The sequence below is a fragment of the Nymphaea colorata genome, chromosome 11, assembly GCF_008831285.2.
Source record: "Nymphaea colorata isolate Beijing-Zhang1983 chromosome 11, ASM883128v2, whole genome shotgun sequence".
In the NCBI taxonomy this organism is placed as follows: domain Eukaryota; kingdom Viridiplantae; phylum Streptophyta; class Magnoliopsida; order Nymphaeales; family Nymphaeaceae; genus Nymphaea; species Nymphaea colorata.
Window position 1 is genome coordinate 292,576 of NC_045148.1, and position 12,983 is coordinate 305,558.

General features: G+C 40.1%; 1 protein-coding gene across 1 annotated transcript; it reads right to left on the reverse strand.

The window, feature by feature from the left end:
• Nucleotides 1–623: 623 nt before the first annotated feature.
• LOC116264097 (serine/threonine-protein kinase D6PK-like) lies at nucleotides 624–7,562 on the reverse strand. The gene is made up of 3 exons (XM_031644079.2): nucleotides 7,250–7,562; nucleotides 3,665–5,603; nucleotides 624–2,193 (listed from the first exon to the last, which is right to left on the reverse strand). The coding sequence occupies exons 2-3, from the start codon at nucleotides 5,383–5,385 to the stop codon at nucleotides 1,350–1,352; spliced, it is 2,565 nt and encodes an 854-aa protein (XP_031499939.1). The 5' UTR covers nucleotides 5,386–5,603; nucleotides 7,250–7,562; the 3' UTR covers nucleotides 624–1,349.
• Between the last annotated feature and the right edge of the window lie 5,421 nt (nucleotides 7,563–12,983).

Below are 12,983 nucleotides of genomic sequence, written 5' to 3' on the forward strand. Positions count from 1 at the left end.
CATTTGGCATTAGTTAGCAACTTCTTCTGCCAGTTTTTCTCTCAACAAACCCATATTAAATTGAAGAGATGAATAGCCAATTGGTGTAGCACTGGTACATCCTAATATCTTTATATATGAATATATTCAAATTACTAATTAAATAAGTTTGAAATTGGATAGTCTTTTAAAAGAAAAAAAAATCTCCGTTTTTCACTAGTGCATCCGTGGAATGCTGAGTGGCACAGGCAAACACTTGTTATAGTTAACAGAAGGATGAATTTGGAGATGGAGGGAGCTCCGCCGCCCGCGGGAGGAAAAAGTGCACTTTTGTGTTGCTCATGAGAACCATCAACCGTTCAACGAGGGCGCTGTTTATCCTGTACTTCAAAATTATGAAATTGGTTATTTAGAAACAGACTTGCAGGCGATCGGTACCTAGTTCAAAGTTTTTTTGTCAATTTGGACTAAAAAATTTGAGATTGAGTATCCACAAAGAGGTAGCGGCCTAAATTTAGTCTGAACAATTTGTCAACTTTTAGTGTATCAAATCCATTTTCGATCCTAATCGTAATGCACTTTTCTATCCAGGATTCGATCCATTTGCAACCCCATTTAAAAGTGTTGCTCCCATCCTCAACGTATGTCTTCAAACACGTCTTAGATTTACTTTGCTGAAAAGACCATTCAGGTCATCCATGGGCGGCAGTAGTTAGAACTTAGAAGCCATTCGCCTTTTTTACCTCATGCATTCACAGTCCCTTCCCTACTCCGCATGATGATGTTTCCCACCACGTTCCCTAAACAAGGATCCTAAGAACCAGACGCGGACGAAAGATCCTGATCCTCGCTGGCTCCCTTGTACTGGACCTGTCTCGTCGGCAAAGGAGAGGACAAGTGAACAAGTCCGTGCCTGATACACTGGCCGTCCTGATATGATCGTTCCGGCAGCAGAAAATGGAAAAGGGACGCGACAAGAGAAATCTCACAGTGTGGGCTCCACCTGAAGATAGTGTTACTGTCCATGGAGGCTACAGTCCTCCCCATCACTGCAACATTTCCAACACGGTTTTCTCCGATCTGGAAACCTCATCCCCTTTGGTAGTCTCTTCAAAAGCTGTTGACACGTCCAAAAAATGCACATGTTATGTCTTCTCTCGCTCCCTCGCACACGCAAGGATACAATCATACATGCACAGGACATGGGCAAGTTGAGGGGGGCGTCCCTTTTTGCGTGAGACGAAATGCATCATATTATGGACAACACTAGGCCTTTCACCGACATTTTCCATGCTCCGAGTATGCAGACAGAGAACAAAACTAAAAGAATGGAGCGAAGGGAACATCACTCTCTTCCAGTGTTTAACAGGCTAGAAATTCTCAAACTCTGACTTCTCTTCCGTAGTCTTCTTCTTCGACTCTATAACCTTCGTGTCTTTCTTTTGCGGCGGAATCACAGCCTGGGTAGCCTTCAGTACCTCAGGTGGGGTGGTACAGCGAATCAATGCCCAATTCAGGCCCTCGAAAAATGGATGGTTCTTGATCTCGGCAGCTCCCCTGACACACCCCAATCTGCTCTCCGGATCCTTTGACAGCAGCCCTTTGATCAGGTCCCTTGCGTGAGAGCTGATGGCTGGAGTTTCCGGGAACTTCAAGCTCATCGAGACTGCATTGGACAAGGTCTCTTGATTATCAACACCTTTGAAGGGCGTTTTTCCATAGAGGAGTTCATAGAGAAAGATCCCGAATGTCCACCAATCAACAGCACTGCCATGTCCGTCTCCCTTGATAATTTCAGGGGCCAAGTACTCGTGTGTACCCACAAACGAGTTCGACCTCGCGCTCGTGGGCTCTACCACTAGCTGAGGAAGTGGGCTAGCATGCATGGAGGCATCAGCTTTTGTTCTTCTGGCTTTTGCACTCACTGGCATCAGCTTTGGCGTGAAGCATGGTACCTGGACCCATGCACGTTCCGCACACAGCGGATCCATGCATCCCGCCCCTGAACAAGCTCCAGAAAGCCTTGCACCCTCAAAGCCAGAGGATAATCCGATCAGCATTGGATTCACTGCACACCGGAGCGACAGGTCGAAATCAGATAGCATGATATGCCCGTCCTCTCTGACAAGGACGTTTTCTGGTTTGAGGTCTCGATATATCACGCCCAGCATGTGCAAATACTCCAAAGCGAGGAGGATTTCTGCGGCATAAAACCTGTGGACCATCGCAATTCACAGAGAAGTTAGAGAAGAATCAAGAGGTTCGGGAATATGGACTGCATCAACCATTCCATCTTCACTGCCATACAGAAATCATATATAGGAATCAGATAAATTACCAGGACGGCTGAAGTCAAACAAGAAAGAAATTCTAAGCAGCCTGAATAACGTGGTGCAACAACTTGACTCAGTTTTTTAACGATCAAGTGACAATATTTTAACAAATAACCAGTGTCTATCTAAAATATGAAAGAAAGCAGTAGCTGGAGAGGTGCATTAAGGTCAAGAAAAAAAAGAATCATCAGATGGGAATGGCAGTCGGTGCAGATATGCCAGTTCCCCACTCGTTGGCAATTACGGCAGTTGGTGTGAATGAACTAGGGTTCCTTGTCTTGGCCACCTCCAAGTTCCAACATGCTTTCCTTCTTACTTGGGTATCTTTTTTAGTCTAGCAAGACACAGGAGCTAATAAGGGGTTCTGGCTCATCAAAACTCGAACACTTCAAAAAATCTAATGAAACAGATAATAGAAGAATGCAGAAGCCTTGTACCTTTACTACGTACAAACTTCACAATATAGAATCAAATGCTGACATGTTCACTAGGACACCGCAGATAAATAGTCCACAGCAAGAAGAACAAGCACTGATGTCTAGTCCACAGAAGTAAGAACAACCAAGGGCTTTTCTTTGTTACAGGGAATGACAGGCATCGGTTTGACAGTATCCACCAAAATATTCTAATATTAACTCAAACAGCAGTAAACTTTAGTTATCGACCACAATTCATCCATGTGAAAATCCTAAATTGTAGGAAACGTCCTACCCATTAGATAACAGGAGTCACCATACAGAACTTTGGTGCCCCAGGTCAAGCTTAGCAGAGAAAAAGTAAAACAGTATGACTAGCTTATGCAAAAAATATCCCATTATTTTGAAGGAAAATAAACACAAAACATTTTCTTCTCTTTTCTTTTTCTTTCTCCCTACATTTAGGAGGTAATTATGACGAAAAGCCCAATGGTATCACGGAAAATTTACGTGAAAACATCCAAAATATATAAAAAAGATACCTGTAAAAAATAGCAGAAAGGAGCCAAAAAATAATGTAATATTTGACGATGCAGACAACCCAAAGAAAAGTACACCTTTTAGAAAACCTGAACGACAAACTTGACTTCTGTGGTGATGAACTTCTTTTCTGAGAGAAAAAAGCTGTAGGATGCACATGGTTCCTTGCTCTATAAGAAGCAAAGTGCCAAAGGAGTTACAAGCAACAAACATCATGTCTGTGAGATAACAAACACAAGATATACAAGTCCACGAGATACTCTACTAAAGCTGCACTTGTAAGGTATTCTACACTATATAAATGGTAGTTATCATGAAGATCTGAAGCAAACAAACATAAGATAAGAAGAATTTCCTGGGAGGGAAAGATCAAAGAAAATGTCAAAAGATTTCTACCTTGCTGCTTGCTCTGGGAAACATTTGCCTGGCTGCTTCTGCCGAAGTACATGCAGGTCTCCACCTGGACAATACTCCATTACCAAGCACAAGAGCCTGTCTGTGGCAAAATGGGCATACAATGTTGGAAGGAATGGATGATCCAGCATCTGGAGAATTTCTCTTTCAGTTTGAGCCCTTAGCATCTTCTTTCTGCTCACCAAGAACTCAGCATCCATTACTTTCAAAGCAAATTGGCAATTTGTACCCATGAGTTCCGCAAGATATACACTGCCAATATCTCCACAACCAAGCCGCTTAACTAATTTGAAGTGCCTCAGTCCAAGAATTCCATGATGCATCTCCACAAGGCGAATAGCTGCCCATCTTGAATCTTTTGACATATGAGGCCTGTTGCCATGAGAGCTAGATATGCTTGTACTGCTCTCATCACTGTTGCCACTACTGCTACTATACTCACCAATGCTGCTCAAGGAGCTCTGGGAACATTCTCCCTTTTCTTTTGTCTTTGAATGGTCAATTTTTGTTGAACCGCTATATTGATACTGGTTAGCGATGGTTGGAGTTCTAGGAGTCTCTCCTGCACTAACTTTCAACTTGTGAATTGTGGGTCCAGAATGACTATGTGAAGCACAGGATGCTGGGGAGGGACACTTTATACCAACTTCCTTTTTGCTAGAGGTGTTAAGTGCACACCCTGGCTGATGTGAGCATGTACACGAAACCGTGGGATTTGCAACACCATTTTGGGGAATTGAACCTGTTGATGCAGCACTGACTTCTTGTTTTTCCTTTTTCACAGTATGGCTCTTGGTCCTGTGGACAATTTTTTTCAAGCGTGGACTTAATTTACTCTTTGTTTCACAAGTAACAGTAGGAACATCAGATGATGGAGAAGATGCAGAAACAACCTTCCGATTGAGTAGCTTAGGCATTAACGGCCTTGGTGTACGTTGAACTGATATTTCTGTATCCTTATCCAGAGGTTTTATCTTAATTGGTTTTAACAGAGTGTCAACTGCAGATCCATGTTTAGGCCCGGGTTTCTGTGTGAATGATGGTGATGATGACACTGGTCTAGAACCGGTTACCTGTTCCGACAACTTTGAGTTGCCATTATCTGGAACAGGAATGATCTCTTGTTCAGAGTCTTTATGTGTAATCTTACTTATATCACTAACTTCAGACGTATCTATGGCACCATTGACTCTTAGGGTAGTCACTCCATTGGAATTAAGAGACTGAAGAGATTCACCGACCTGAACGACAACTGCCCCATACAATCTTTTAAAGGTGGTGGCTTCAGACAGATTGGATGATCCAACAGATTTTGGCTTCCTCTTCATGGAAGCCAGCTCAGAAGCATGGGAAATGCATAATCCTCTCAAAGCCTGCTTCAGGGTAATAGATTCAGAAATACCTATTCCTGACGCTTGCGATAATCCCACCCTGATGGGCCGTTTTGAGGTGTTTTTCCATGATGGACCTGCCTGTGACCGCTGACAATGAAGAAGTTCATTTGATATAGTTTGAAAATCAATAGCCTCAAATAGCTGATTGATCCGGCTTTCAACTGAGTACTCCTCTGACACAAATGACATTAACTGTTTCCCAGTTTTGTTTCCTTGCTTTGTGATAACACAGACTGGACTACATTCTTTAGAAGTGTGAACAGAATTCAAATCTCCAATTGTTTCTTCAATTTCAGAAACAGATCCCATCTCTTACAAATGGTGCATGGGCAACCATGCAGCATCTACTATGGTTAGAAAAGAAGCGGCCTTGACAGTAGCATTACTTCAAACTTGTTTACCACTGAAAAATGTAATTGTAAGTAATGCATACCAATTACAACATATTGAATACTGATTAAGAACTTTCCATACTTTTGGATGGTAACCAGCTGGCCCTGTTACTGGTAAACATCACCACCGATATCCTATAAAATCATAACCATTCAGAAAAGAAAAGATATTAAACTAAGTTTCTAAAAAAAAAAATGGAAAGAGAAGGAACTAATTGCCATCAAACAGAAACTATGTAAATATACACAATTAACCTTTTATTAATCACGAAGATAAACAGAAAAAATCTTTCAGTTACTTAAAAAAAAAGAAAAAAAAGATTAACACCTCCCCCTCACCCAACAGGAAAAAAAACACCCTAACAAAGAGGGGAGAGAGAAAGAAAGGGAGAGAGATGTTAGGAATCAGAATCTATTACAGATTTCAATGCAATCTATAAAACAACCACAAGGACATAAAACATCATTAAAATAATCTAGATGCTTTGAACAACAAATGACATTTCCCTTTAGACCGTTTCCACTGCCAAAAGAAAAAGTGTGCAAAAAGATATATCTTTTATGTGCCTGCACCGGCAGATTAATTGAAACGGACTTCAAATCCATCTAATGCACAAGACAAAGATTTTGCAACTTGAGATGAGCTGGGAGGATAAACCAGAAAGGCAATTTGCCAGTTAAAAGTAAGTCATTTTTCGTTCTTTCTTCAATAAGGTCCATTCACAGGAAAAGAGAAAAGGCTGCAGTTAGATCATTCACGAAGCAACCATAAGTTGGACTGAGTTTGACGATCCAAGGGGAAAGCACTTGAACTCTTTAGACATTAAAAGACGAGTGAAGCTATAAGAAGCAATATCTAACCATATACGGATATCCAGAAAAGCAGCAAAAATAATCTGATTACGCTACTCTACCAGGCACTTTCCTGTTATCACCTGAACTAGATCATGCTGTGCAACTAGATGAAGAATTTTCTACGCAGACATCAACTTTTGCTCGCGTTCTACTTTGGAAATTCGCAAATAATTAAAGAAATGAAAGTATAATCAAATTCGTTCGAATATGCATTTGAACCATGCATCTAGGAAAAAGCTTCAATTTCCATTATCAGGATGAAAATTGAACTTGAACTGGCCAAAACAGAAAAAGAGTGGCTAGCTGATCACACGAATCATGCCATCCCCTTGAGTAACAAATCAGAACCATTCACCAACATCATTCACCCCAATAGTCAGGTTCTCCACTAAGAGCCAAAAAATTAAAAAAGGTGAAAGAAAAGAAAACAAAAAAGAGAGAGAGAGAAATGTGGCCAGTTGTTCCTTCGGATTCTTTAGATCCTTAGCCAGATTCCCGTATCACTGCTGCAGCTGAGAAGTCCCTAGCCCCAGCACAAGGAAGAAGGAAGAAGAAGAAAAGAAAAATCGAAGAAAAGAAAAACATTTGACAACTTGCGCAGCAAAACAACAGCTACTCTTCCGGCCTCGGCACATCAACCAAGCAACAAACCCGACACTTAAAACTCCCTCTGAAGGCCCTAAATCAATCCCCAAAGTGCACTAAAAGTTTCCACAAAAGGACACACAAACGCTTAAAGACCTTGAAATGCCGGCCAGATCGCGAAAATTCCAAGGAATAGAGAAATCAAAACCCTAAAGCTTCAAAAAAATGACGCAATTCCTCTCAAAACCACCATCCGTACACTGAATCCATCCTTATCACATAGCAACAGCCCATAATCACACAGTAAGAACCAGTAAAGTGGAGAAAAGAAAAAGCCGTACCAGTGGGCTCGATCGGCCCCCCGTCGACGACGGAGTCCCAGGAGAGAGAAAGAGGAAGAATAACTTCCCTTTGCTCTGCAGAATGAGGGTACGACGTCGTTCACTGACAAGGAGAAATCGCCGGAGGCGTCATGAAGAGGGGCGGAGAGAAGCAACACGGATGTAATGAAGAAGGAAAAATTGAATGAGGAGGGTGCAAATGCCGTCACGGGAAGCAGACCGCCTCTTCTTCTTCTTCTTCTTCTTCCTAGCAAGATGGAGGTCAAGGCGGCGAAGGGACTCACACCTCTCTATTAACTCTCAGACCTCTCTCTGTCCCTCCTCCCTGTTGCTTCTCTGGTATAGTGTGAGTGGCTACTTGACGAAAATGTCCTGGAAATGGCCAGGTAGTCACTGAAACGCCACTCCTCGAACTTCGTTCGGGCGGGGATCGAGACGCTAGTGTCGATCAGGTAACCGGCCCGACAAGGACGGGCCACCGCCCGGAGAGGCGGCTTCACCTTCAGAAAGTGGGTCCCACCGATGAGCAAATAATTCTCGCCCGATCATGATCGAAGTCGATCACCGGATCCGACCACGGACGCCCGTGACAGCGACGGTGGAGAGTTACTAGGCATCGACGTGCTTTGAGAAATCTGGAAACGAGAAAAAGGAATTGGATCTGAGTGGTATACCGGGTTTTGGATTTCAGCACATTTTTTGGATTTGGATCCGGCACGACTTATATAAACTTAGCTTGATCGCAGCAAAAGTTCGAATTATTGCCATTATGTTGCCTTATTGTTCTGGTGAAGTTTGGTGGCCCGCAGACTTTCGGTTTAAAAATATTTGTTATCAAACAACAGCATGATACATATGACTTGTAAATGTCACCAAGTTGACAAGAGGTAGAAAGTTGGAAAACTACTCCCAATTTTTTTTTTTTTCATTTAGCCTAACAGAAAAAAGTTCAATTCTTAGGTTGAAGGAGACCTTAAAGACCTGGGGAGAGCAGATAGCTCTCGAGAGTGGAGATATTCGGATGAAGCAGAATGTTCAGCATTTGAATGAATGAAAAGTGAAACACCATCAACTAGAATGTCGTGCATCTATCATGTATAATCTAAAAAAATATATTCACAAGAATTAACTATCGATTAAACTTCCATCAATCTAGTTAAACTACGGCTATCAAAACAAATGCAGAGATAACTCTAGAGATGCCTTTTCTGCTTCTTTATGTCACAGTCCAGGGAATCTCAAATCAACGCCACTGAATTTTCAACTATATGCGGTAAATAAATAAATCAATAAATAAGTGAAAATCCCAAAAGCCCATGGAACTCCAAGACATATCCTATCTATCCACAGATAAAAAAAAAAATGAGCAACAATTATTATCCTTGTGGTTTTGTTGGGATGCTCAACAAGGGAGTATGGTTTGGACTTGTTGATGTGATTGGCCCATGTGGGCAGATTTCCTTTTCTTTCGTTCAAAAACTCCTCGCACAAGATCAAAGAGTGTATCTGAAAAGAAACATCGCCGGTCACAGCTTTACATGTGGAAGGAGCTCACTTTACTTTTCGTGTCTAATCTTTAAATTCAGAATAGTATGAACACATGATTGCTACATGAAATTGAAAAAAGGAATGGAACAAATTAGTATAGAAAACCTGAGGAAGTGATGGTTCATGGAACTGACTGCTTTGAATGATTAATTAAGCGGAAAGCCAACGAAGAGCAAAGCCAAAGTGGTATTCCTCTTCTTTTCTTGTTCATCTTCCCTTGGTTAACCAAGATTGCATCTTCTTCTAAATTTAAAAATGCTTAAACAAATATAGACGTAAGTCATGTGGTACTGAAAAGCCTCTCGTCCATCTCAATATCAAGTTCAGTAATTTTCTTTAAGATTTATGTATAACCAAATAGTTGAAACATCTACATGAAAAGAAAATAAAGAAAGTTTGGGAGGGCTGGTGTGGGCAACTGCCTGCGTACAAATATTTATTCTTATATATACATATATATATTTAAGTTTTCCATTTAAAAATAAAGAACTTTTAAGAGACTGGTGTGGACAACTGCCCGCTCCAGTCACAATGTGCTACGCCATTGGAGAAACATGATTTAATATCTAACCTACTTTTCGCTTGCATCAATTGTACTTTAGTTTTTGACCGGAGATGCCATACTCAAGCGGTCGAGAGACTTTGTCGCTTGCCCGGCAAAGAAAAACCCCGAAGCTAGTATCGCTACCCTCCAGGCTAGCTCATAATTGCCCCGACTTATATAAGGAGCTGATGCCTATAAGAACAAATTAGCAACTAGCTTCTTACCAACTACTACATCAATCACCCTTCTACACTTTGAGATTACATTAATTAGTCAAGGTGAGAAGGGACCCTAATTTCATCTTGGATTCTTTCTTACGTGTCTACGCGTACAATCCAACATGGGGCGCCGCGACAAACTTGTTTTAGTTCATTTTGTCTACGAGTGCCTTAATCTGGGATGTTGGGTCGCATCTTAGTTTAATTTGACATACTTTAGATCAATTTCACTGAACACAGATGTCCACACGAGTGTCCATATTGGAGGACACCCTTTTCCAAGGTCAAAAAGTCATCACCACTGTACATAGCGTCCAAGAAGCTGTAAATTTTCTTATAAGGCCAACCCATGATTCGTTCCCATTCTTCTTGTAGAAACATTTATTTATGTGCCCATTTGGTTGCATTTATGACTTTTTCCATAGGATTAGGTCATCATCTTTGGCATTTTTCTTCCTAGACAATTGATTGCAGAAAATAAAAAAGGATGTCAAGCTCCATGAGGTTTGACATTTTTTATCAAGAAATTTATTTAAACATATTTTAGGTGTGAGTTGTGAAGGCTTGGAGAAGAAATGTGGATCTGTCTGTGCATTTAAAAATGTGTCTATGATTACTTTCTTTGTGCAATCAAATGCAATAAGAGAAAGCGCTTCTTCAAGCTAAAAAAGGCAAAGATAAATGAATCTATATAAGAATATTGTTGCCTTTGAAAGGAATGCACATGATAGTGAGTCCTTTAGTAATCATAGTCATTATATGCAATGATCAGGAGAGTCTTGTGGCAGTTTAGATTTCTTCAAAAATATAAAATATTATTGGTTTAGGAATATATATATATATATATATATATATATTGTATGAAGTGTGACCATGCATGATAAAGCGTAGCATGCAGCACAGTATAGAAAGCAACCAAGATTTGTATTGTATCTATATGGATCCAATTTTCCTACTGGAGTTTATATTAATATCTAATATTGGATGTTTGAATCTTAGTTGGTGGTCATAATAGACTAGAATTTCTCACTCTTTTTTCCTGCGAATACTTCCTTTGAACACATTTTTGCATTATTATTGCATGACTGTCTATAGTCTTCCATAAATTTTGTAATCTAATTCTTGATTAACTTTCACTTGACAATCATAAATTGATCGTAGCTTGTCATATTTTTGGTTAGATTATTTTGTTGTGCATGTATCATATGTGTGCTTATATAACACACATGCATGTGCCCTTACGTAAGTTGATGCGGCCTTAGACTTTGCAGGTAAGGGAAAGGGGGAGAGCTTCGGCCAGCTTCTCGTTTCTTATGGAAAAAAAGGTGGAAAAAAAGAAATTATGTGAACATGAATGCATGCATGCATGCACACACACACACACACAAGAACATGCACATGCACATGCACACATGTGGTGCTTGCACACGCACAGGCCCACATACCAACTATTTCAACTTTGTAGGCCCCATGGAAGCAACACAGTACCTGGTTTTGGCACTCATATCCCACACTTCATGTGCAAAAAGATGCTCTACAAGGCCTCTAGGGACAGCCATGGCAGCAAGTTTCCTGTGTCAGATAATGTGCTTCATATCGCTACAAATAAGCTAGCATCCAAGGCGCCTTGTACCATAGAAGCTCCAAAAGTTTTAAATAATAAAAAATTACTCTCAGGCGTGGATTCAACTTATTTTGGACTTACATCGGCAGACCGCAATAAATATTTATTTCAACTAAAAATTCATAATTCATGTATTATGGGGTTTTCACCTTTTGTCTTCCTCAAAAAAATTCGTATAAAGGGGGGAGGGTCCATATGGGCTGACCTACAAGTTTTGGTTTATTTCCAATTAGTACCTCTCAATCTTTTATTATATATTTGAACGGATTAAATTTTTTTAAAAGTCCAAAAATGAGTTATTAAAAATTTTTTGGTCTCAAACCCACATAATATGCACTGTCTTTTCAAGTTCACAAATTTTGAAAACGTCGGACATTTTACATAAATTTATTTAAAAAATCTTTTGGCTACTTTTGGAACTTCTCTTTCTGAAACTTTTCCTTCGGTAAATTTTAATCGAGGGAATATTTGATAGCCTCAAATTTGAGAACCATGAAATTAATGTCAGTTTCATCCCAAATATTAAATCCAATCTTTTTTTCTTTTCAATACAAAGAAATAAAATAAGGATCTTAAATGTGGATCTTAAGTCCAACTTAGTTTGGTGAACCATAGATTTTTCATGAATCTATTAGTAAAAGCATGGTATATATAGTATCCATATCAGATCCATAAATTTCAAATCCAGAGTAATCAAATGCGGGTCACTGTTTTTCTATAGAAACTTCATGATGAGAAAAATTAATTGCATTTCCCAATGCGATTGGTGAAGAAATTTGGTGAAAGTTCCATTGAAGAAGGAAACTGTTTTTTCCTACTCCTTTCCTAAAGAAAAAGGATTGTAGAAAAGCCCGTTCTTTATAAAGGAAAGAAATTCCCATGTTTGTGCTGCACCGGAAAATTCTATACGAAACTCACACATTTCTGGGAAAAACTTTTCCTTTTAAGCTTTGCCTGACACGACCATATTGCAGAGAGATTCGACGACTGTCCAGGGGCAGTCTGGCCATTTAAAGTTAAATCTGCATGTGAACTTTAGGCCGCCCCCAGGCACTTAACGCATCAATATTTTTGCCTGAACCAAAGAAAAAGTGAAAAAGCAAATAATAAAATAAGTAAAAACTAAAATAGAATTTTTTTTTTTCCAAAGTGAGAGCTAAAAAAGTACAATAAAGGGTAATCTAGTCCTTTTCTACTAACCAATAAATTATAATTGCAAAGTGCAAAGTGCAAACCACCCCACCGGATCAACCCTTTTGAATGGATCGGATAGACCCAGATCCAAAAGCACGGGCACCCGTGATTTCGCCTATTCCAGTCCAATTGGATCGGATTGTGTCTGATCAATCTGGATCTTGTATCCAAATTTATGAACCTGTCCAAGCGCTTGTTATTGATTATTTTCCTAGTTTACTTTACAAATTTGAACGATCCCTACTTCAATGTACGTAAGGCGGTTCGGGTCGATCACGAACGAAATCCATGTCCGGATATTATTGCTTCCCGGGCTCATTCGGCTCTGGGTCAGCGTTGTGGCACAATCGCGAGTTCTTTTTATTCGTAGGGGTGCTTTTGTAAACAGCTTCTGAGACTGAGGTTGCCGTTGCAACGGAAAAAGGGAGGGAAACGAGGCGGTCAGCTGTACTCCAGAGATTTTCCTTATCATGAAAGGACAGAAAAGGGCTTGAGAATTCGAAATTCTTCTTCTTTACTTTTAGCCGAGGCACATAATCAAACCGCCCCTCAGGGGTGTTAATAATTTTTTTTTTCTGATATCTTGCCGAACTGTTTTATATAGAT